Here is a 23,571-nt window from a genome sequence, read left to right as displayed (position 1 = left end):
GTTCTACCCGGGCCTGCGCGGGTTTCCTCCAGGTGCTCCGGTTTCCTCCCGCATTCCAAAAACACCCATGGTAGGCTGATTGGTCACTATAAATTGTCCCTAGGAATGAGTGTGTGTGCATGGTTGTCCGTCTCGTTGTGCTCTGAGAGAGAGAGAGCGAGAGAGACAGACAGACAGACAGAGAGCGAGAGAGAGAGCGAGAGAGAGGGTGCGAGAGTGAGAGAGAGGGAGAGAGAGGGAGAGAGAGAGGGCGAGAGAGAGAGAGCGAGAGAGAGAGAGCGAAAGAGCGAGAGAGCGAGCGAGCGAGAGAGAGAGAGAGAGAGAGAGAGAGAGAGAGAGAGAGAGAGAGAGAGAGGAGAGAGATGGAGAGAGCAAGCGAGAGAGAGCGAGAGAGCGAGCAAGAGAGAGCGAGAGGGAGAGAGAGGGAGAGAGAGAGGAAGAGAGAGAGAGAGAGAGAGAGAGAGAGAAAGAGAGAGAGAGATTATGTATTTATTATGTATTTGTCTGTTTGTTGTTGTTATTTTGCACTACGTGGTGGAAGCTTCAAACCTCATACCCCTTATATTTGAGTAATGACAATAAAAAAGCATTCAATTCAATTCAATTCCTAGAATGCACTTCGGACTCAGCGCTGGAAAATATTCTCAGTTATACTTAGACAAACATGTTTTGCAGTTTTCTTTTCATAATGACTAAACAAACGGCTTTATATTTGGTAATTAATTGTTTATTGAAACGAAAATATCATACGTTATGGTTTTATTATTGACTAAGAACTACATCTCCCATGATGCCCATCGCGAGAGGAAGTTACTTTCCCCAACGCTGATACTTTTTATTTTATTTTATTTATCATATGATAATACAGCGGAGGGCAGGTTGTATTATGGGCATGTTTTTAATTGAACTGTACGGAGGTACGGTGTGATTGGGCTGGAGATCTGGCAATCCTGTCCAGCAACTTTCTACACTAACGGAGAAGGACGCAGGCGAGAAGGGTGCAAACCGGGGACAGTTTTTGAGCGCTTGTCGGTGCCGAACGGAGTGCCCATTCGCTGGTGAGTTGCACAGTAGCATACCTGTCAACTTATACGTTTTTCCCGTATTTTATACGTTTTTTGATCATTTCAAATTGTGTACGCTCCATTATGACTTCCACCCGAACTGAGCGTAGTTGCCACAAGTGCGAGAACAGCAGCGTTGACTTTTCTCCCCCCACCCTCCAAAATAAAATAAAAAATCACGGTTCTATTCTTCTCTGTCATATTGCATACGCTGTTGCGAGTGAATATACGACCCAGCTCGGTCAACAGAATCGGGGAAAACGCGCTTTACAGGTCGGACAGGATTGGCTGCGTCCACGACGTCAGGGCGGCCAACCTCTTTCGACCCCGGTTCAGGGGTGCTCTTGTCCCATTTCCGGACTATTTCCGGATTGAATGCGATTCACGCAAAATCCATGTAAAATGTTAAAAAAATAAGAAGAACGCAGGGCAATTTAACCCCCTAAGACCTAAACTGTTGCAAGGCATGCATTTTTATTTTCTCTTTGATATTTAGGCTAATTGGGACCTGATGAGTGTAAAAGCATGGGTTTTCTCCTGGCACTCCAGTTTCCTCATGGTATGGTTGGACACTAAATAGCTCCTAGGGTGAGTGAGTGTGAATGGTGGTCCGCCCTTACAAAAAAGGACTTATATATATTTATTTTTTAAATCCCTGTTCAAAAGTCGTTATACGGCGTACACAATTTGAAATGATAAAAAATGGATAAAATATGGGAACAACTTAGAAGTTGACTGGTATGCTACATAATTACCATAGCAACATCATACCTGTCCTATGGTCAAATGACAGACTGATCAGTCCCAACTATTACATAAAACTCCAGTCACTGAATAAGAAGTGGAATTTACACTTCTCTGGATGATTTTAAAATGGTGTTTGACAATATGTTAAATGGCACAATTGTTTGGAATGTAGACCATTTAACTCTAATCTAATTAAAATGTATCTAGGAATAATCATTTACTGTCAAAACAATAGTTTATTGTGGTGTCATTGCTATTGTCAAAGGACAAATGTTGACACAGGTTACTTTGAAACCCTTAAGATAATGCTTAATACTGTCTGTAGTATTGATAGGTACAGATTAGGTAAAGTTCAGGTATTTTATGAATTATAATGTGATACTTCTTGACTGAGAAATTGCAATCGAGCTATGACAGCAATGCCACTTGTCCCCTAGTCATTGAAACCTGATGATTGTACGCCAGCTCACCTCAAGAGGCCTTTATGCCCTTCTAAGGAAGGGGTGTTTCAGCCAAAGCATGACCAGACCCAGTTCAGGTAAGAGCTACGTCACATGGACTTTCTAAAACAGAGAACTAATAACGGGCATTTTCAATTGCTTTTTTGTATAGACTTGGCAGCCTTTAGGGAGCACTTCTCCAAGGCATCTAATATAGTCATCCTCACCGGAGCAGGAGTGAGTGCAGAAAGTGGAGTCCCCACCTTCAGAGGCAAGGGTGGCTATTGGAGAAAGTGGCAGGCTCAGGTATGCATCCACACATTTTCTTTGATAAATGATACTAATCAGATGAAGACAAATTAAATTTGAACATAATGTAGCTTATTAACTAATCAATATAAGTAGCTCCTGGCAAAAAGGATTGTCTTTGGCTCATGAGTGTCCAAACTTTTCCTCAAAAGGCCACAGTGGGTGCAAGTTTTTGTTCCATCTCATCCAGCACAGACAGTTTAAACATTTAGGTTTCTTCTGAAACAAGTAGCACCTAACTGCAATCAACTGATTACACATTTAAGACACCAGATTGGTGAAAATGTATCTTCTTCATCGGTTCGAATGAAAACCTGCAGCCACTGTGGCCACTTGTAGATCATTTTAGACAGGTTAATGGAAAAATAACATGGCGAGAGGGCCTGTAAAGAAATGGAATTTGGTATTTGCCATTAGTGTATGTGGTTAAAACTCATCACCTCTTAGGACTACAGACTCTTCCTAGGTAAATAGGCAACTGCTAAAATAAGACACCAATAATGACCCTCAACTTTGCAAGAAAAGAAAAAATATAATGAAGGTATGCATTTTGGTTAAACCCCCAAAAATTGAACCTGCAAAGAGACGAGTCCATGGTTTGCAAGTGCAGGAAGCTAGAAAATCAGCTTAGACACAAAAAGACAACGCTGAGTTTCCATGGATGTACAGTAATCCCTCGAATATCGCGGTTAATGTAGATCAGACATTGCCGCGATAAACGAAAAACCGTGAAGTTGGATTACCATTTAACTACCACAATACATGTTTTCACGCCTATACATATATACAATTACACAAGTACTATTATCAAAAAGTGTATATTTATTAAAGACCCTACATTTCCCCTAGGTATGAGTGTGAACATGAATGGTTGTTTGTCTCCTTGTGCCCCGCAATTGGCTGGCCACCAATTCAGGGTGTCCCCCGCCTCTGGCCCTAAGTCAGCTGGGATAGGCTCCAGCACCCCCCGCAACCCTAGTGAGGATAAAGCGGTTCAGATATTTAGATGAGATGAGATTACAGCTATAAGCATGTCAAAAGACTGTAATGTATTAATATCTAAATATACAATATTAATATATAAATATAATGTATATAAAAAATGTAATTACCGCATTTACTCGCATATTAGCCGCCACACGTAAAAGCCGCACCCTTAAAATTATTGTTGAATTTTACAATTTCTCATGTATAAGCCGCTCCCTGATTCCCGTGTATGTCGTGTTTTTATGCGCATATAAGCCGTACCCTCGATTCAGTCATCATTTTTTGTCCGACAAAAGCGGCTTATATGCGAATAAATGGGGTACAGTGATACGACCTTAATTCGTTCCGGGACTGAGCTCGTATGTCGATATTCTCGTAACTCAAACGAACATTTCCCATTGAAATGAACTAAAAACAAATTAATTCGTTCCAACCGTCTGAAAAAACACCAAAAACAGGATATTGGATTGGAATTTTTTTGCTTCTAATTCGCCAACAAAGTAACACATAACTAGTGGTTTAATAGTGATAAAATGTGTTTAATAGTATATTAAAATTGGACGGATTTCGCAGAGGGGAGAGAGAGACAGAGAGGGGGGGTTTAGGGGGGTTTAGGGGGGAGACTTTCCACGGCAACGCACTCGTAACAGAACAAACAAATTTAAATTAACTTGGATTAATATATACAGACACACTCAAACATACGTTTAATCTAACTTTACACAAAACTGAATTCTAATTTGGTTTTATTTTTTTTTACCTTTCTCCTCCGTTCCACCCTGAATTCCACTGCGGTTTTTGAATTGGACCTTGCTGCTTCCCCGTGTCTAATAACCGAGTTTTTTTAAAATTTTCGAACCAGCCATGACTCGCTTAAAAGGGTTCTGAAGGTGTTGAAGGCTCCCCCTTTTCAGATCCTTTCTTTGTTATTAAATCCATGTAAATTCCGCTGGGTTTTTCACATACAGTTGACTCAGCCACGCTATCTCCTGCTAACTGTTTATCTTTTATCCATAATAAAAGAAGGCTCTCCATCTCGTCATGAATGTCACTGCGCCGGGGGGAAATTATAGTTAGTCCTTTGGACTAACTATTATCCTTAATTGCGTCCTTCTGCTTCAGGATGGTGCATATCGTTGAAGTATTCCTCTCCTATTGCCGAGCAAGCTCCGTGACACGTACACCACTCTCATATTTTTCAATTATTTCGCGCTTAATATTGATTGTCAACATTCGCCTTTTCTTTGCACAACTCTTCATTCCACCTGTTTGCTTTGGATCCATAGTTGTTCACTTTGTAATATGCATTGACTAACGGGGAAAAAAACACGGGAAGATACAACGCTCCGCCCAGTGCTCGTAGATATCTGTTATACACAAAAGAGATGCGGCAAAAAAGACAGTGCGCTAAAATCATAAACAGCCTCTCATGTCTTGGCCACCTGGCTTTCTCGTATCTCAAAATTAGTCTCTTATCTCGAGATAATTATATGCTCGAAACTTTACTCGTGTCTCGAATTGCTCATATGTCGGGGTGCCACTGTACTTTAAATACTGTAGTTACAGTGAAAATAGTTCCTCCCTGCTTGATATAAACGCCAAAAATTTAAAAAATTGGAATTTTGGGTCCATTGTCTGCGATATTTGATGGATAACTGTACTACTCGGGTCCAAAACTACTTAAAAAAAACACCATTGTCTCTTATAAACGAATCTCTCAAAATATAGGCAGCAGCATTCTCACACATGATGATGATGTGTTGCACGTTCAGTTATCTTTTAATAAAAATGTTCGGGAAGGCATGCTTTTCCAAAAAAACTTGTGCCTGTTCCGACCGGGACCGGGTTGCGGGGCAGACGTCTCTCGTTGCCGGCAAGCACCGCGGCTGCACACACCACCGGACCGCCGGCCGAGAAATTAACCTTTACGATCATCTATAGGTGTGTATGCAATACAACAAGGTGTTGAAATATCAAAATTATCTATAAGAGCACTCATTTAACACATCGGCTGCCATTGACTGGCGTTGTTTGATAAAAATGACTATATCAAGTATTTCAAAACCTTGCTGTATTGCAAGTTATGGAGAGAATGAAGGTTCATCGGACGTCTACCGCCATCAATGGCAGCCAGACGTCCGGCTGCCATTGACGGCGGTAGACGTCCGATTCATGTTGACTGCTGCGTTATATATCCACTTGATGGAGCTCTAATAACAGAAAAAGCATCTGCACCTCAGTCAACATGAATCGGACGTCTACCGCAGTCAATGGTATCTTATTGATAATGTTTTTAATTTGGGACAATAATAGTATAAAAGAGGCAAGTGTGTCTATACCAGTGGTGGGCAAACTTTTTGACTTGCGGGCCAGAATGGATACTAAAATTTGACAGCATTTGGACACGCAATGTAATTTATCAAACCTGGTAAGAAAAAAGACACAATTGAAGGTAGAAATTTATTTTCAAATTTACTTTCAACATTAAGAACAAAGAAAGCAGTCTTTAAATTGAGAGTGACGAGCGGCATGTTGTTCTCCAAGTTAAACTCCAACAAAGGTCTAGACTAGTGCGCCATCTATCGGGAAATTGAGGGTATTGCAGGGCAAAGGGAAATGAATGAGGTCATTGATTTTTACTATAATTTGGACAACGTCGGCGGGCCGGATTAAAAAACCTAACGGGCCGTATATGGCCTGTGGGCCATAGTTTGAAAAACATGTACACACACGCCAATACGAGTGAATCCGGGGTCGGGGCGAGCGGGCGAATCCGGCGACAAATAACATGTACACACACGCCAATAATATGCAACTTATTGATAATTTTGATATTAGATATTTAGATATTAATGCTCTTACATTGTCAATGCAATTACAAACTCACTCTCTGTTAGAATAATGATTCAAACCTTTTAAATCATTATTAGTAATATTTAATTAAAAAAGGAAAAACATCTTTCAACAAACTCTGCTTACAACTTCGAAGGAGATGCAATGTGACGCCGTCTTAGTCCACAGTGCATTCTGACGAGCGGCATACTCTTCGGTCCATTTAGCGGCACATAACCAAAACATTCAAATGTAATCTGATTTAAACAATTGCCATTGAAAGAAAAACACCTGCGTAAGAATTTGCAGTATAAGCATAATAATTTCTTTATAAGGTAAACTGCCGGTGTCCCAGACAAAACAATTTATGAGTCCTTCGTAGATCATTGCGAACTTGCATCCGGGTGGCTGGGTTGCGAGGTCTATCTCCCAGTAAACAGTCCTTGGAGGGTGAGGTGTTATGTCAACAAGCTGGAGCCAGCAGGGTGACCTCGAGTTTGTCCCAGTCTCAAATTAAAGACACTCTTATACAAAAGTAATTAAAATGCCTTATTACTTGTTAAAAATGCTTACAAAGCATATAGAAACACCCCATAATAATTCTAACATTCCCTCCTTTTACTATATGTTTGTTATTCATTTTATGACAAATTCAAAATGAGAGGGATATCACCGTTGGCTGTTTTAATTTTACCCGCTTAGGCCCTACTCGTTCGGCAGGTCTGAAAAGCAGAAGACAAGATCATTTTCGTCCAATCCATCCTCGTAATTACCATGCTCCTGGAATTCACTGTTAGTGTCAGCACGTTTCAGTAGGGGATATAATTCATGCAATTTAGAATTTGTAGGGGCAATCGCAGTGGTTATAAGTCGGCTCATCAAAGATCTTAAGCAGGGAATAATACAACACCCACATAATGTCAAAATCGTAGCAAAAAGGCTAATAATTAGGCCAAATCATTATTAGTGAGGCCACAAATCTGTCAGCGGACATTATTCTACTCCAAGATGCTTTTTCATCTTGCGGTTTAGGGTCTGCAGGCCATCGTTGGCCCTGGTGTGGGACCCAGTGGGGGGCGTGTTGTTGAGTGCAACATTTTCAAACGTTGCATACGCCCCCTGCTCCTTCAAGAAGCATTTCAACCGCTGCACGATCCTGGAACGCCGTCAGACTAGTGGCTGCCAGTTGTTCCTTTATCGCCACAAATCCCTGTTCAGTATAATTTCCAAGTTTTTGGACATTGTAATGCAGGTAATTTATCCAATCAACATTTTTGTTTAGAGTAATTAAAAGAAAAATATACTCCCAACCTGCTGCGATCTGATTAGCCAACTTATACTCATCTGGTACGCCTCGTGGATGCCAATCGCATCAATGTATGTCGGATCACCCTCTCTCCATGCGATGCCGTCGCGAGGGGTCCGCCATCATACCGGATTTCTGTGCAGCCAATTGTATCTCCTCTACTGTAGATGGAAAAACAGACACTGGTAATAGCAGTGAGACCAAGGCACAAAGTCCTGCTGTCATTTTGGCAGGAGTCGTATAATTTGTTTTGACCCCACCACCACCATAGGTCAGAACGTGGAATCAGGGGTGCAGTCTGTTTTAGGACGTGGGCACACCACGTCACATTTATCGCTCCCAGTGCCGGACCGTGCCCTGTGAGGACTAAGCAGGTAAAATGATTAAACGCTAACATTTGTTGAAAAGTTAGGCTTGTCCTTTGCTGCCGTTGTAACAGGGTAGACATTATTCCATTTCATACATTTTTGGGCTTACATCTTCTTTTGTCATTATCTCCTTTACACAATCAGGGGTAATTTGTGCGGGTACTACTCTTAAGAGAGGTCGGCCCCCCATACATGTTATACAGGTTTGATACAGGTTTGATTTATAATAGCTGCATTTTCCATCAACAATAACCAATTATTTCTTACCGCCTCCCGTTTGGGAACTCCCCGTTGCAGAAATGAATTCTCTGGTCATCTCAGATTTTAATTTTACTATGGCGGATCCGGGTGTTTCCATCTCTGACGACCTTCTTACCCATGGACTTAGGAAAAACGTCAGACAAAGATCCACAAGTTAATTTGTCAGTCTGAATTATGATTTGTAATGCCCCACCGTATGGGTTAATTTTATCGAAGGCCTGATGGTTTTTCGCACACGTGTGTCATCCAAGCTTGCCAATCTAGACCAGTTTCTGCAACAAGGTTTCCCCAATCTGTTTTAGGACTGTTATGTACCACACATATTCTATAAAATCCATGTGTATCCTTTGAAATGGATATGTAGCTTTTGTAGCTTGACATAAGGGGGAATCGCCCGTGTTTTTGCCATATATCTGCATATAGATTGAATATATAACCTCCCCCTTTTTTGAGGCATGAAATTTACCATGACTCAAAATGGCAGCCCTCCCAGATAAGTCTTTTGTTTTTTGTTTCTGTCCTACTCTGCCACCGCCGTCCTCGAAAGGCTTATCAGCGATTTCAGAAATATTCCACCGTGATATTAGAATATTGATATATCTTGGTGGCTAGCCAATTGAAACACAAAAGACAGACACTCATCCACGCTCGCACTCATAATCAAGGAATTTAGAGTGCTCCCCCAATCATCAAGATTGATGCCTGAAGAAACTAGATAATTAATGTATTAGATTCACATGCCACATATCTAAAAATAGAAATTTGTTCAATTGCCACCGCCCCTTACCCCAGTCAGTCAGCATGTAGACTGCCATGCGAGTGGCTGTGATTAACTATTCGCCAATAATGCAATAACGGAAAAGTTGTGACACATTGAAACACACACACACACCCTTTTTGTATTTTAACCGTTTGTAAAAACTTTATCTCCATGTTCTGGATTAAGTTACACCCCCTTTCAATGTTATCGAATTTTGCCCATTCTAATCAACCCATCTACTTAAAGCATTTCTCCAAGGTTGATATTTTATAATTTGGAGATGTTATTTTTAAAACATAGACATTATTTCATCACTTGTTTCCCACCATGAAAGGCCCCACCTGAATTTAGATTTTTTTTTTTGTAGATATTCCCCTTTATCTAAGCTTGTTATTGCCCATCGTTATCACCGTAACATTCAGGTGTATTAACCCCATAATTGCAATGCAGTAAGTTTTGGCTAAATTCTTAATTTGTATGCCCCTAAAGTAATAGACAGTAATAACGTCCCAATAGTCATCAATATGACCTATACCAAAGCATTTTCCCCCTGTCAAACAGGGAACGCCTTTTGTGCACTGAAAGACGCTCCATGTTTCTTCTAGGGAAACTATGCCTATCCTTAACCAATTATCTTATCTACCCCAGCCAGGTTCAATTTACCTAACAATTTGGATGAATGCCATGAAATTTCTCATGCCATTTCTGCATTGTTAATTTCATGTCTGATTTCTTTAACAACCAAATAACTCTTAATACCTAAGACATAAATTGCAAATCACCCCATACTATGTTTACTTAAGATAAGAGCCATTTCTTATAGCTCCCTGTTACCACAAGAAAAATCTACAATAATTAAATCAGAGAAATCCACCTTTTACTAGGCATTTCCTAATTACAATTTTCAATGCTTAATAAAGGACCCACAAATTGTAACCAATATGCCATAATATTGTAAAAAATCCATTCATTTTTCTTTAACCAGCCAACCATTCAAAAACAGTAATAATATCGTTTTATCCTCCAAAACTAGCTCTCTTCAATTAAGAGCCCTTTGAACTTCACAAAAAAGAAAATAAAATAATAGTAATAGTATTATTCCCAATTCCAAAGCTTTCCCCAAATCAATCTTTGCCAAACAGATTTTCTATCACCTCGAAAGACATTGACCTTCATGCTCGCTGCAGAAGCAGCATCCTTATCTTTTGTTTACAAATTCCAAAGTGCTCTCTTTTCTTTGTGCCCAATGCTTCCCCTCCTGTGCCTCCTGTGAGCAATTATTTTTTAGAGAAGACTAAATTAATAAACTAAATTAATTACTCTCCCGATATCCAACTATATCATCATATCATCATAGTTTGCCAAGACCCCATAATCACAATATGCTGCAAGCACAACTATAACATAGCAAAACCCATTTCTGCCCTCAAGTTTGCTTCAGCACCCCCAAGGCCAATTATTGTAATATTCAGCCGCACCAAAACAGAGCGCTCCCCCCGCAATCAAAGCATTATTCGGCAAGTTTAGAGTCTGACCAAAACGCAGTTTTGGCAACCCCGCTAAACATTTAATTTGCTGTTTTGTATTTCTGTTAACCAAAATATTCCCGCTAGCAGACGGGAACGAAACCAGGATAAGCCACAATAATTTCTTTATAAGGTAAACTGCCGGTGTCCCAGACAAAACAATTTATGAGTCCTTCGTAGATCATTGCGAACTTGCATCCGGGTGGCTGGGTTGCGAGGTCTATCTCCCAGTAAACAGTCCTTGGAGGGTGAGGTGTTATGTCAACAAGCTGGAGCCAGCAGGGTGACCTCGAGTTTGTCCCAGTCTCAAATTAAAGACACTCTTATACAAAAGTAATTAAAATGCCTTATTACTTGTTAAAAATGCTTACAAAACATATAGAAACACCCCATAATAATTCTAACACTCTCTCTCTCATGATTATAATTTTGAGAGCGAGAGATTACCTGGTTGATCGTTTTCAACAGTAAACTCTCTGTCTCTCTCCCTCTCTATCTCTCTCTCATGATTATAATTTTGAGAGTGAGCGAATCCGGCGACGAAACGTCCGTTCGACGAAATGTCCGGCGGCGAATCCGTCGACCAAGCGTCCGTTTGACCAAACGTCCGTTCGACCAAACGTCCGTTCGACGAACTGTCCGTCGACCAAACGTCCGTTTGACCAAACGTCCGGGGACCAAGTGTCCGTCGACCAAACGTCCGGTCACGCATCACAATTAGTCGAACAGAGAAGGGAGCTGCTGTAATAATAATAATAATAATAATCGGACATAGGCCCTGTCGTCATTATCACGACACAAAAAGCCTACTTGTCATCACACGCAGAAACTGCGTGTGACGAAATTGATGGTGCTTCTCCATAAGCTACGTTTAATCGGCAAAAGACCTAATAAGTGTATGTTACGGACTTGTAATTTGTCATTCCGCTGTTGAGGATACAGGTCGCTTACCTCGCGCTTACCTTTCACTGTCTTCCACTTACCTTTCCTCAGTCAGCTAGTAGGAGGCAGATCACCAACCAAACATCTGTTCATATACCGCAGAGGGGAATGTGTGTTATGTTAGCGCGTGTTTAGATTCCTGATGGATGTGGGGAAAAAACTGTCCTTAAGCCTATTTGTCCGTGCTTTGTGGGACCTATAGCGTCTGCCAGAGGGCAGCAGCTGGAACAGATTGTGACCAGGGTGGTAAGGGTCCCCTATGATGTTCTTGGCTCTGCTGAGGTAACGAGGGCTGGCAATGTCTTCAAGTGAGGGCAGAGAGCAGCCGACAATCCTCTGGGCAGTGTTAATCACTTTCTGCATGGCCTTTTTGTCTGCCGCCGTGCTTCCAGCGTTGTACAGGGAGTCTGGGCAGCGTGCCTGCCCAGGGAAGCCAGTCCTGAACCGCCTGCGGTCCAGGACAATCTTCCAGACCCCAAGTCCCACGAGAAATACCTACCAGCCCCTCCATTGCTTTTGTGGGTGATAGCTTCAATATGTCTTTGTGTCAGGTAAAAATAGGAAAAAGATTTGATGAGACTGGAGTTGTTTTTGTAAAGCTCGGGTTCCCCATGAACTTACATCCATTCATTTTCTATACCGCTTAATAAGCGCCGCTTATCCACATTGGGGTCCTGTGTGTGCTCAAGCATATCCTAACTAACTTGGGGCGAGAGGTAGTGTACAATATGAACTATGCAGTAGTTACCAGCCAATTGATGAGACAACATTTGAATCAGAAAAACTTAATTTTCTCTTGAAATTTTCTACTATGCCCCTTTAGGATCTTGCCACTCCTGAGGCCTTTTCAAGGAATCCGTCTCGTGTCTGGGAGTTTTACCACTACCGTCGTGAAGTCATGCTTACAAAAAATCCTAATCCCGCTCACCTGGCCATCGCAGAGTGTGAGGAACGTCTGTCCAAACAGGGTCGTTGTGTTACTGTCATTACTCAAAACATTGATGAACTTCACTACCGTGCTGGATCCAAAAATATCCTCGAAATTCATGGTGAGTAGTGTAATATCCTAATGAACTACATTTCCCATTAATAACTGAATATGAAAGTACATAGCAATCAGGCAGTCATAGCTAAATAAAGTACAATTATTGTACTGTGGAACTATGAACATCAGCTATTTTTGTTTTTTAATTTGGGACATTTCATAGATTTGTCTTCTAGTCAATAACTTTTGTTGTTGATTTTTTAAAGTAATTGTAATAATTAGTTTGTTTAATCGAGTAATAAGGTAACAAACATGTATTGTGTTGCAGAATAATTTTAGGAGATGTAAAACAAGGAATAGTTTATGCTTGTACAACAAAAGAATATTTATTAAAAAGCGTGGCAATGTATCAATGACGCAGAGAAAGGTTCTGTTATGATTGTGGTCAGAGAGCCGCGAGGTCCGTGGCGAAGGTACAAGAGGTGTAGATCAGACAGGTCGGGGAATGTGGCGTGGAGGTCAAGAACTGTGAGGTCTGTAGAAGGATCCAAAGTGAAGGTACAAGATGCGTGGACGTAGATGTGGTCCTGGGCAAAAACAAGAAGTCGGAGATCAGGCAAGAAGAACAAGAGGTAACGCGAGAAGTTACTAACAGTAAACCGATTAATACGATCCAGTGACGTAGTCAAGCTCTGGGTGTCTTAAGTACCGTATTTACTCGCATATAAGCCGCTTTTGTCGGACAACAAAATGATGACTGAATCGAGGGTACGGCTTATATGCGCATAAAAACACGACATGCAAAAAAACTGCAAATTCACGACGACGCGACACGATGACGTCTCTTCAAGATCGCGCCGTTGCGTTGTCGCATGAATCACGAATTCGGCCGATACTTTCATTTATTTCAAAATGGAAACGCTAAACACAATTTATTTTGATGTCTATGAATGAAATTCAAGAAAAAAAACGTATGTATCTTGCATAAAACGTGAAAAAAACACGTTCCCGTCACTGCTCACTCAGGGCACATCCATCTTACCTAGGTCCTGCCATCTTACCTAGGTTGCAGACGTATAAACCTAGTTAAACGTGTTTTGACTGGCCAGACGCGAGTAGCCTTGATTTTGAAATAAAACAAAATTCCACTTTGATTGTTATAAATTTCTTATGTTTTCCGTTGGTTTCATTAAAAGGCAGGTTATGTCCCGTAAATCTGTTCATTATATCAAAGAACATTGCATCACTAAGTTAACTCGCTAATATTGATTTTTTTTCCATTGTATTTCTTGTTCGAAAGTGATAATTATTGGAGTAATATGAACCATCGAAAGAATTGAGACATTTAGACATTAGAAGCAATATGGCTGCCACAACATCTTAAATTTCTGGTAAGAAAATTGTAATTTCTGCAATTGGAAAGCATCAGGTTCACATCAAGATAGACTTATTTCTTCTTTCAAATTGAATAATTTGATATTTTGTATTTACAAAGACAGGCATATTAACTGCCTTATGATATTGACCCTAATAGTGTGCTTTTGATTCAAACAGTATCTCTCAAATACCACTTCTGATGATTTTTCTTAAGATTTTCCCTTCAAAGTAACACATTTGTACTCCCAATTAAAACCATGGATATGTAGGTGAAAATTGGGAATCAGGGGGGCGCTTATACGCGAGAAATTGTACATTTAAAAAATTTCAAGGCAATTTTCAGGGTGCGGCTTATATGCGCGGGTGCCTTATATGCGAGTAAATATGGTAAGTCAGTGATGGTGATAAATCACCTGATGCTGCTTGAATCATCTGGTGCTGAACCTGTGATTGGGTGACTGGCGCATCCACCCAGCTCTCTAGTTCTAGGCCTAGACGACACCCCCTCACCCCTTCTCCCTCCCTATGCGGACCTCCTGGCACGCGACACGGCTTCCGGGTGGGCCTGGCAAAAATCACGAATAAGGGTGCGGCCGAGGATCTGCCGAGCCGGGACCCAACTGCGCTCCTCAGGACCGTACACCTTCCAATCGACGAGGTACTGTAGGCCGTGGCCCTGGTGGCGGACATCCAGGAGCAGGTCGCCCCACCTTGAAGGCCAGGCCCTCGTCGATTGTCAGCAGAGGCGGTGGGGGCGGAACAGGTAGGGACAATGGTGAAAATGCGGTCCCTATGAAGTGGAGCAAAAGCTCAGTCAATGAGAAGCAAAGGGTACCTGTTCTTGACGGTGATGGTGTTGAGGCCCAGGTAGTTGACACACGGATGCAGCGAGCCGTCCTTCTTCCATACAAAGAAGAATGCTGCCCCAACTGGGGAGGAGGATGACTGGATGAGCCTTGCGGCTAGTGCGTCAGAGATGTATCTCTCCAGTGACTGCCGTTCTGGCTGTGATGTGTTGAATAGACACCCCTGGGGAGAGAGGCACCCAGCAGGAGATCTATGACACAATCATAGGGCCGATGCGGTGGTACCAGCTGTGTGATGTCGGCACTGGATCGGTTGGAACAAAGACCAGGACCCACTGCGGCTCTCGGCGGAATCGGTTTGACACATGTGCCCTAGGGGTTTGATGATGGGTTCGGTGGAGCCTCTGCCGCGGAGGTCAAGACAGATCGACACATCATGTCTATACACGATAACATGCCCCGCTTGACCATCACTGTTTGCAGATGTTTATGTGACATTGTTTGGCCAATCAGTGCTGTGAGGAATTTAAATATCTTGAATTTCAAAAAATAAAAATTAAAAAAACATTTTATTTTACTCTTAAGTAGGGTTCGGTGAATGCGTCTATGAAACTGGTGGGGTTCGGTAGCTCCAACAAGGTTAAGAACCACTGGTCTAAAGAGATTGTGGAATATTTACATTTCAAACAATTTCCAAAATATGTACCATGTAAAGAGCTACATTATTAAACTCGACAAAACTTCACACATTAAATTGTAATACGTATTTGCATTTATTTAGCCAGGTTGTTCTTGTATTAACAGGATTTGTCTGCACAAACAACAGCAGGGAACCACCAGGGAACATTAATAAAGATACAATTGGAGTTATTGGAGTTATTGAATTGATTTAATCCAGGCCAAGGCAGCATCTAGACCCTTAGTATGTTTTACGCTGGTCTCAAAGTCAAGTTCTGTGCACTGAAGGCAGTGGTCTGCATTCAAGATCCACTCCCTCACACAGGCCTTACATCCCATCAGTGAGCAACAACAGTTGCTAAATGTGGGTTCCATCATAATATCTGCAGGGTTATGGTGCTTCAGCCTTTGGTTTGAACTTTTACGGTAACATCTCATGCTCTTCTTAGTTTCTACTTAGACCCATTTTCAATAATGAGTAATCAATGATAAAACCGTTAAAACTCATCTACATACTCATTCTATTGAGCCATACACTGTCTGCTGGCTTCTGTTCTCTTCTGACATGATCGCTGATTGCAACATCACATGAATTATTATTTTTTTGTACAATTTCGATAGGTGAATATTCTTTGATCGGATTCTATCATTAAATTGACACGTAAAAATCTGTGAAAATTGGACTGAAGTCCTAACTATTCTGTCCTCTTTTTTTCTTGTTCAGGAAGTCTGTTTAAAACATGCTGTATAAGTTGCAATCATGAAGCAGCAAATTACAAGAGCCCCATTTGTGCTGCTCTAAAAGGCAAAGGGTAAGTGAGATTTATATTAAGGGTAATTGAGTTGTTTTCCCACACCCACTTTTTGTCTGTATTCTGCTATAGCACTGCATTGGAGATAGCAGGCTGATTAAAGAGAATTTGAAAACCAAATTGTTGACAGTATTAGAAATTTTAGTACTGCTATATTGTTTGAGGAAATAATCATGTTGAAGTTATTTCAATTGCAAAGTATGACTTTGTAAATACAGCTGATCATAAAATATTGTTGTATTGTCTTTGTAATAATTTATTTTTTATACATGTAGTCATACCTCGGTTCACCAGCACAATTTGTTCCAGAAGACTGTTCTATTTGTTTGAAATCTGAATCGATTTTTCCAATTACAATTAATGGAAAAGAAATAATCGTTCCAAGACTAAAAAATAGGCTTTTAAAAACTTTTTAAAAATATGTTTTCCTGATAAAAAAAACTGCCTAGTGGAAATTCATGTATGGTTGAAATACTTTATATAATGATTTAATTTAAGAAATATATGTATGCTTTAGTACTAGAGGCGGCTAAGCGGGGCAGTGTATTGCCGTATCTATAGCAACTCGGCCCCCAGGCTTCGCAGTACTCACAACTTTCCTTTTTTCAGCACCAGTAGCCTTACTGTTTGAGTGCTGGTGCACTCATGCAAAATTTAATGACATGGTGCTCCACAAAATAAAGCCTTAAATTAAAAAAACTGGGACAAAGTAACAACACAATGAAACTAACTTATTGGGGAAAAACATAAAGGGAGGAAGCTCACCAACATAACACACACCAAACACAAACAATACTCCGATACAGGGTTGACAGAGACACAGGGTTTAAATACACCGACAGGGGTTGACAAGACAATTTGAAATACCTAGGTCACATGAGGGAAGGCGACCAGGAAAGACACAGCAGGTGGAACTAATGGATAATCACATGGCAGGACACACAAGGGAAAATGCCCAAGCCACATACGTACAGTCGTGGTCAAAACTTTACATACACTTGTGAAGAACATAATGTCATGGCTCTCTTGAGTTTCCAGTTATTTCTACAACTCTGATTTTTCTCTGATGGAGTGATTGGAATAGATACTTCTTTGTCACCAAAAACATTCATGAAGTGTGTTTCTTTTATGACTTTATTATGGGTGAACAGAAAAAAAGTGATCTAATATTTGGTAACATGTCCCTTGGCCAATTTCACTTCAATTAGGCGCTTTTGGTAGCCATCCACAAGCTTCTGGTAAGATTCTGGTTGAATCTTTGACCACTCCTATTGACAGAATTGTTGCAGTTCAGTTAAATTTGATGGCTTTCTGACATGGACTTGTTTCTTCAGCATTGTCCACAAGTTCTCGTTGGGGTTTAAGTCAGGACTTTGGGAATGCCATTCGAAAACCTTAATTCTAGCCTATTTTAGCCATTTACCACTTTTGATGTGTGTTTGGGGTCATTGTCCTGTTGGAACACCCAACTGCGCCCAAGACCCAATCTTCGGGCTGATGACTTTAGGTTATCTTGAAGAATTTGAAGGTAATCCTCCTTCTTCATTATCCCATTTACTCTGTAAAGCACCAGTTCCATTGGAAGCTAAACAGCCCCACAGCATAATACCACCACGTGCTTGACAATAGGCATGGTGTACTTGGGGTTAAAGGCCTCACCTTTTCTCCTCCAAACATATTGCTGGGCATTTTGGCCAAACAGCTCGATTTTTGTTTCGTCTGACCACAGAACTTTCCTCCAGAAGGTCTTATCTTTGTCCATATGATCAGCAGCAAACTTCAGTCGAGCCTTAAGGTGCCGCTTTTGGAGCAAGGCCTTCCTTCTTGCACGGCAGCCTCTCAGTCCATGGAGATGCAAAACACGCTTGACTGTGGACACTGACACCTGTGTTCCAGCGGCTTCTAATTCTTGGCAGATCTGCTTTTTGGTGATTCTCGGTTGAATCTTCACCCTCCTGACCAATTTTCTCTCAGCAGTAGGTGATAGCTTGCGTTTTCTTCCTGATCGTGGCTGTGTCAAAACAGTGCCATGCCCTTTATACCTACAAACAATTGTGTGCACTGTTGCTCTTGGTACCTGCAGCTGCTTTGAAATGGCTCCAAGTGACTTTCCTGACTTGTTCAAGTCAAGGATTTGCTTTTTCAGATCCATGCTGAGCTCCTTTGACTTTCCCATTGTAGCGTTTGTGGGCGTTTGCATCCAATGAGCCCTATTTAAATGGCCTCAGAGAAGTCACCAGCTGTAGTCACTCATAATCACTCACAAGAAGTTAAGAGGCCATGCTATGAAGCTCATTTCACTGACAACTTCCTTAGTCACAAAAATTGCTAATTCGTGTTGCTGTATGTATATTTTTGACCTAGCAGATTTGATCACTTTTTCTGTTAACCCATAATAAAGTCATTAAAGAACCAAACTTCATGAATGTTTTTTGTGACAAAGAAGTATCTGTTCCAATCACTCTATCAGAGAAAAATCAGAGTTTTAGAAATAACTGGAAACTCAAGAGAGCCATGACATTATGTTATTCACAAGTGTATGTAAACTTTTGACCACAACTGTATCTCCAACAAAACATTACACTAACGGGAGACGTCTGTGTACAGAGGTTGCGTTATGCACAATAACAAAGTGCGTCATGCGTTAAATAGTTGGGCCGCGCGTGTTATGTTTTTGTTCCGGCTTTTGTCAGAGGCGTTCGAGTTATGAATTTTCTTTCGAAATCAGAAGCAAAAAAAATCTCAAAATTTTCATTGGAACTCCGATTTGTCCAAAGTCTGGGACATTCGAAAATGAGGTTTGCCTATGTATGAAGTAGTGGTGTAATTACATGAGCCTCAGGCAATCTAAGGACTTTCATTGGTTGAATGGGCTTATCTTACACATGCAGCAAATGCAAATGTTTTGAAGCAGTGAAAGTAAACAAAAATGTTTTGAAAATTATTTATGTTTAACCATATGCATCCATTTTTTTCCTCAGAGCTCCAGACCCAGAAACACATGATGCTCAGATCCCTCTCCAGGACCTACCCAGGTAGCAAGTCTTTACATATAGTTTCTGCCCTTTTCAGAAGAACTCTAACCAGCGTGTGTTTTCAGGTGTGAACAAGCAGGGTGTTCTGGTTTGCTAAGACCACATGTGATTTGGTTTGGAGAAGCTCTTGATTCAAACGTGCTAACTCAAGCAGAGGAAGCGCTGGATAAATGTGACCTCTGTTTAGTGGTGAGTGGTTGTGTGAAGCAGTAATGGCAGTGGTGGACCGTCAGGGCCTGCAAGGCCTTCTCTGCTGGCCTAAAAAAATATCTGAATCACAGACTGATGTTAATTATGTTTTGTCCATGAATACTTATTCATAATTCCAAATTGTCTGTCAGCTTCCTTTCATTGCTTTTCTCCAGGTTACGCTGCTTCCAGATGTGGTTTTTCATATTTAAGCATCTGACCAATCACATTTCAGCTATTTGTTGCCAGGGCCAGAAATCTGCCTTGAGGCCTTCACAATCAGTTCTGCAGGCTGTGCTGCATAAAACAAGCGTCGATAAAACTGTTGCTTTAACCAATCAGAATTTGATTTGGCGACACCAAGGCCTTCTCGCAGGCGTAGGGATACGTCATTGCCTTTTCGCAGGCGTAGGGATACGTCATCGCTTTCAACAACTATGATTGGCTAGTGATGGAGTGGACTAGCCAGAGCTACCAAACTGTATCTGGAGCGAGCTTCACAAGCAAATATATTGTTGTGTTGATTTAATAGCGGTTTTGTCAAACCGCAATGGCTGAAGGAGGAGAAGAAATGGATTTGTTAGCAGATTTACTGTCAAAGCCATTTTCAAGACGGACTTTTCAAGAAAAAAAAGCTAGACATCATTAAGAAAGGTCGGACAACTCCGAAGCAAGCAAGCCTGTCATAACCGGGAACGGACCTTTTCAGCACTAAATTGAATAAAAACGTATGCCAGAAATACGACAGGACAGGCTCGACTTTCAGCATTAGCTTCGATGGCCATAGAAAAGAAGGAGGAAAGAAAGGAGGATGGATATTGTGTACTGGTAAAACGGATTTTTGGTGAGTAAAATATGGCTATATTCCTAAATAATATTTCAATTGTATGAGGTTATTATTGATGCTTTTTATGTGTCGCAGCTGTAGCTGCAGTAGAGGTTTTATAGCCATAAAATAGTTTTTGAGGGTTGGATTGATTCAGACAGCTGATGGCGTCGGTAGGAAATTCACGGACCGCCGCTGAGTAATGGGCAAGACACACAGAGACGACGTAGCTGACGTACAATTTATTTTATATGGAACTAGCATGACCAGGTGAAAAATTGTGTCTCTTTTGGGGATAAGCGACATGCGACAAATAGTACGATGCACTTGTCACAAGCATTTGCTTGCAGAAATTGCAAGCTGGGTGGAGCGGGTGCCAACAACAACCATGCTCAACCTCCCAAAGGCAATCGTTTGGCAGGTTGAGCCTGGTTGTTGACTTTCGTAAGAGCGGGAGAGAGAACTCAGAAGGCTAGCACAAAGGCTAAAACCCTTCTATCCATTGGATGTGGTGGTGACTTTACTTCGACCTGACATGGTTCTGCTGTCCAGGAGCACAAAAAACATTATAGTCGTACTCACAGTCCCGTGGGAAAAGAGACTGGATGTGTCACACCAACTAAAGAATGCTAAATACCAGGACTTGACTGACGAATCGGCCGTAAAAGGCTGGCATGCATCGATATTCCGCATCGAAGTTGGCTGTCGAGGGTTTCCAGGAAGATCAGTGAGCTATTTCCTCCAGTGGATAGGACTGGAGTCAAAACAGCTGAAGAAAGCTACAAGGGACACAGCTGAGTCCAGCTCATTATGGCTGTGGCTCAAGAGAGCCCACATTTGGAACGCTTCCGCAGGCAAAGCCGAGTCTTCACTGCCCCACTCAGGCCTATGACATTTTCATCAAAAATATAAAAGGATTGGTTTTACACTCCTTGCTGAATTTGGTTTATGCACTATTCAAAAGAGACACTGCCTATCTACTACATGCTGTCAATGAAAGAATAGCTTTGACTGCTACATGACAATTTAATTGATGGCGACGGATGTCAAGTCCATTTGAACTGGGGAGGCAGATAGTGATTGATCATGTTTCTGTGCCATGGAAAGTGATAGACGTCCAAGTAATTTTTAATGTGGTTGGACGTCTATCGCTTTCTTTTTTTAAATGCCCGATTGTGTAAATTTAAAGCTTTGATGGATGGGGAGATACAACTAATATATCAGCAATTAGAAACATAATAAAATGTGTTAAATCCTATCCATGTTTTGATCATTTTAATCATTAAAACGTATACCTGAGTGAAAAATGTGATACTACACCAAGAGTTAATTCAGATGTGTTAATATTCATGTTGCTGATGTTCTAGTCCTTTATGGCCAATTCTTAACCGTTGTCAACATTTTCACCCTTTGTGATACACACCGATTCTCCCGTTTCTGACTAACAAACACATTTCGATCACATAGGTTGGCACGTCATCTGTGGTATATCCAGCGGCCATGTTTGCACCTAAGGTGGCGGCAAGAGGCGTACCTGTAGCAGAGTTTAATCTAGACGAAACACCGGCTACCAGGCGTTTTAAGTGGGTCTCATTCTTCTTAGTGTCTTAAGATCTGTAAATTATTTTTATTTAGAGTATTGATTATTTATTTTTTATGTGTTTTTAGCTTTCACTTTCAGGGTCCGTGTGGGATGATCTTGCCCGCTGCCTTGAGCCCCCATGCTCTTGAAAAACAGTGACAATTATCGACATAAATGATGGCTTAATGCTGAATAATTCCTAACATGACACATGAGAAATATAAATAAATTTGATGTCACAATGCATGTTTCGAAAATAACTTTTCCAATAGAAATTCCTTATAGTATTCATATTTTAAAGAATTCTTACATTATCTATTTAGTAAGTAGTCACATGGGAAGTGTAAAATATTAAAATCACAAAAAAGAAAAGCATTCAACTGTTATTGTGTACCAGTGGAGAAATAAAACCAGTGCCAATTCAGTCAATTCTGTGTCCCTGCAAAAAAGTATACATATTTTGGTAATAAATACCTGTCTGACCTTTCTGCTGATAGTCTTTTGTTAGAGAAACATTATGCTTTATTTGTTTGCCTTTAAAAATCTGGCTTGTGCCGTACCAATCACAAGTCTCTTGTAATGCACAGATTGCTTAGCATTAGGTGGCAGTGTTCAACCGCCGTTATATTAATTCCTCTGCCCATGATTATATCTAGTTCCATTTGTGCCTATATTTGTGGTCTTTTATGTTGGTATAGCTTCCCCACTGATGAAGACTACCAGTAATACAATTGGTATAGTATAGTTGATAATAATCATTGTGAAAAATAACATTTTTAATGTTTTTTTTTTCATAAAGCACCCAAACCTATTCTCTATTTCAGTATTTTTTTTAGATAAAAAATGTAAGATTATATCAGTTTTTTGTGAGTATAAAAGCATCGTTCTCATACAAACTGTGAATGGCTGACATGTCAGCATAAACACTCAACAGTCTGTCTGATTAATCAATCTTAGTCTTGTGATTGAGTTGACATGTCAGCAGAAACACTCAACTGTCCGACACTGATCAATTACTTTTTGCCCTGCAAATGACTGAAAGGTATCTGTCCAAAGTCCTGTTGACAACTGTCAGTTTTGCCTGTATATAAGACTCACACACTTGTCATTCGCTGAGAGCTGCAAGGACAACAGACTGTGAGCGATCATGCTGTTTGAGCTCTCCCCATTTGTGCAGTCTGGTAATAAACCTATTTTCTTTAAATTGGTAACCTGCTCCTTAAGTTGTTTTACAGATCTATAAAAAAAAATAAAAAAAATATTTTTTGTGCCAAAAATTAATTTGTCTCACCAAGTAAATCAATTTTAATTTTAGCTGCAAAAAAATAATTTAAATTTTAGCAGTAGAACCAATAATTGAAAATTATTGCAATATATTTCAACTCCCGCCATTAAATCTTTTGCACGTTAACAAAAACATCTTTAACTCGCTAAGTTAAAAATAAAAAAGTCTTCCTTTTGCGATAACCTGAGTGTTTAGCGGCTGATTGGACACTCTAAATTGCCCCTAGGTATGAATGTGAGAGTGAGGGGTTGTCTGTCTCTTCGTGCCCTGCGATGAGCTGGCCACCGGTTCAGGGTGTCCCCCGTCTCTGGCCCGAAGTCGGCTGGGATAGGCTCCAGCATTCCTCACGACATTAGTGAGGATAAAGCGGTTCAAAAAATGAATGAATGCATGTTTGGTGCTTTTGCATCGTTTCCAATCTATAAACAATTTAAAAAATCGACATCAGATTCTA

General features: G+C 40.8%; 1 protein-coding gene and 1 long non-coding RNA gene across 4 annotated transcripts in view; one reads left to right on the top strand and one right to left on the bottom strand.

Annotated features, from left to right (window-relative positions):
• Positions 1-821: 821 nt before the first annotated feature.
• On the top strand, positions 822-22,320 carry sirt5 (sirtuin 5). Of its 3 annotated transcripts, none has more exons than XM_077594578.1 (9): positions 822-1,058; positions 2,249-2,349; positions 2,424-2,557; positions 12,366-12,591; positions 16,113-16,200; positions 19,182-19,235; positions 19,301-19,424; positions 21,718-21,833; positions 21,919-22,320. In XM_077594578.1, exons 2-9 carry the CDS (start codon positions 2,262-2,264, stop codon positions 21,989-21,991), a joined length of 903 nt encoding a protein of 300 aa, XP_077450704.1. In that variant the 5' UTR covers positions 822-1,058; positions 2,249-2,261; the 3' UTR covers positions 21,992-22,320. The 3 variants fall into 3 exon arrangements, with proteins under 3 accessions (XP_077450704.1, XP_077450707.1, XP_077450706.1); XM_077594581.1 differs by lacking the exon at positions 822-1,058 and adding an exon at positions 1,228-1,623; XM_077594580.1 differs by lacking the exon at positions 822-1,058 and adding an exon at positions 1,229-1,652.
• LOC144069317 (uncharacterized) overlaps positions 12,910-23,571 on the bottom strand; it is a 37,682-nt gene continuing 27,020 nt past the window's right edge. The window contains exons 3-4 of the long non-coding RNA XR_013298443.1: positions 14,318-14,933; positions 12,910-13,114 (exon numbers count right to left, since the gene is read on the bottom strand). This is a non-coding gene — a long non-coding RNA (uncharacterized LOC144069317). The remainder of the gene's footprint in view (positions 13,115-14,317; positions 14,934-23,571) is intronic.

This window comes from Stigmatopora argus, chromosome 24 (assembly GCF_051989625.1).
Source record: "Stigmatopora argus isolate UIUO_Sarg chromosome 24, RoL_Sarg_1.0, whole genome shotgun sequence".
Classification (NCBI taxonomy): Eukaryota; Metazoa; Chordata; class Actinopteri; order Syngnathiformes; family Syngnathidae; genus Stigmatopora; species Stigmatopora argus.
The sequence above is the reverse complement of the archived record's forward strand: the minus strand, read 5'-3'. Positions and strand labels throughout refer to the sequence as shown.

Bases quoted from the DNA above. Each gene is read 5' to 3' on its own strand.
- sirt5 (XM_077594578.1), top strand. From the start codon at position 2,262: ATGATTGTACGCCAGCTCACCTCAAGAGGCCTTTATGCCCTTCTAAGG. The intron at 2,350-2,423 runs GTAAGAGCTACG...TTTTTTGTATAG, and splicing joins CATGACCAGACCCAGTTCAG to ACTTGGCAGCCTTTAGGGAG. The intron at 2,558-12,365 runs GTATGCATCCAC...ATGCCCCTTTAG, and splicing joins GGAGAAAGTGGCAGGCTCAG to GATCTTGCCACTCCTGAGGC.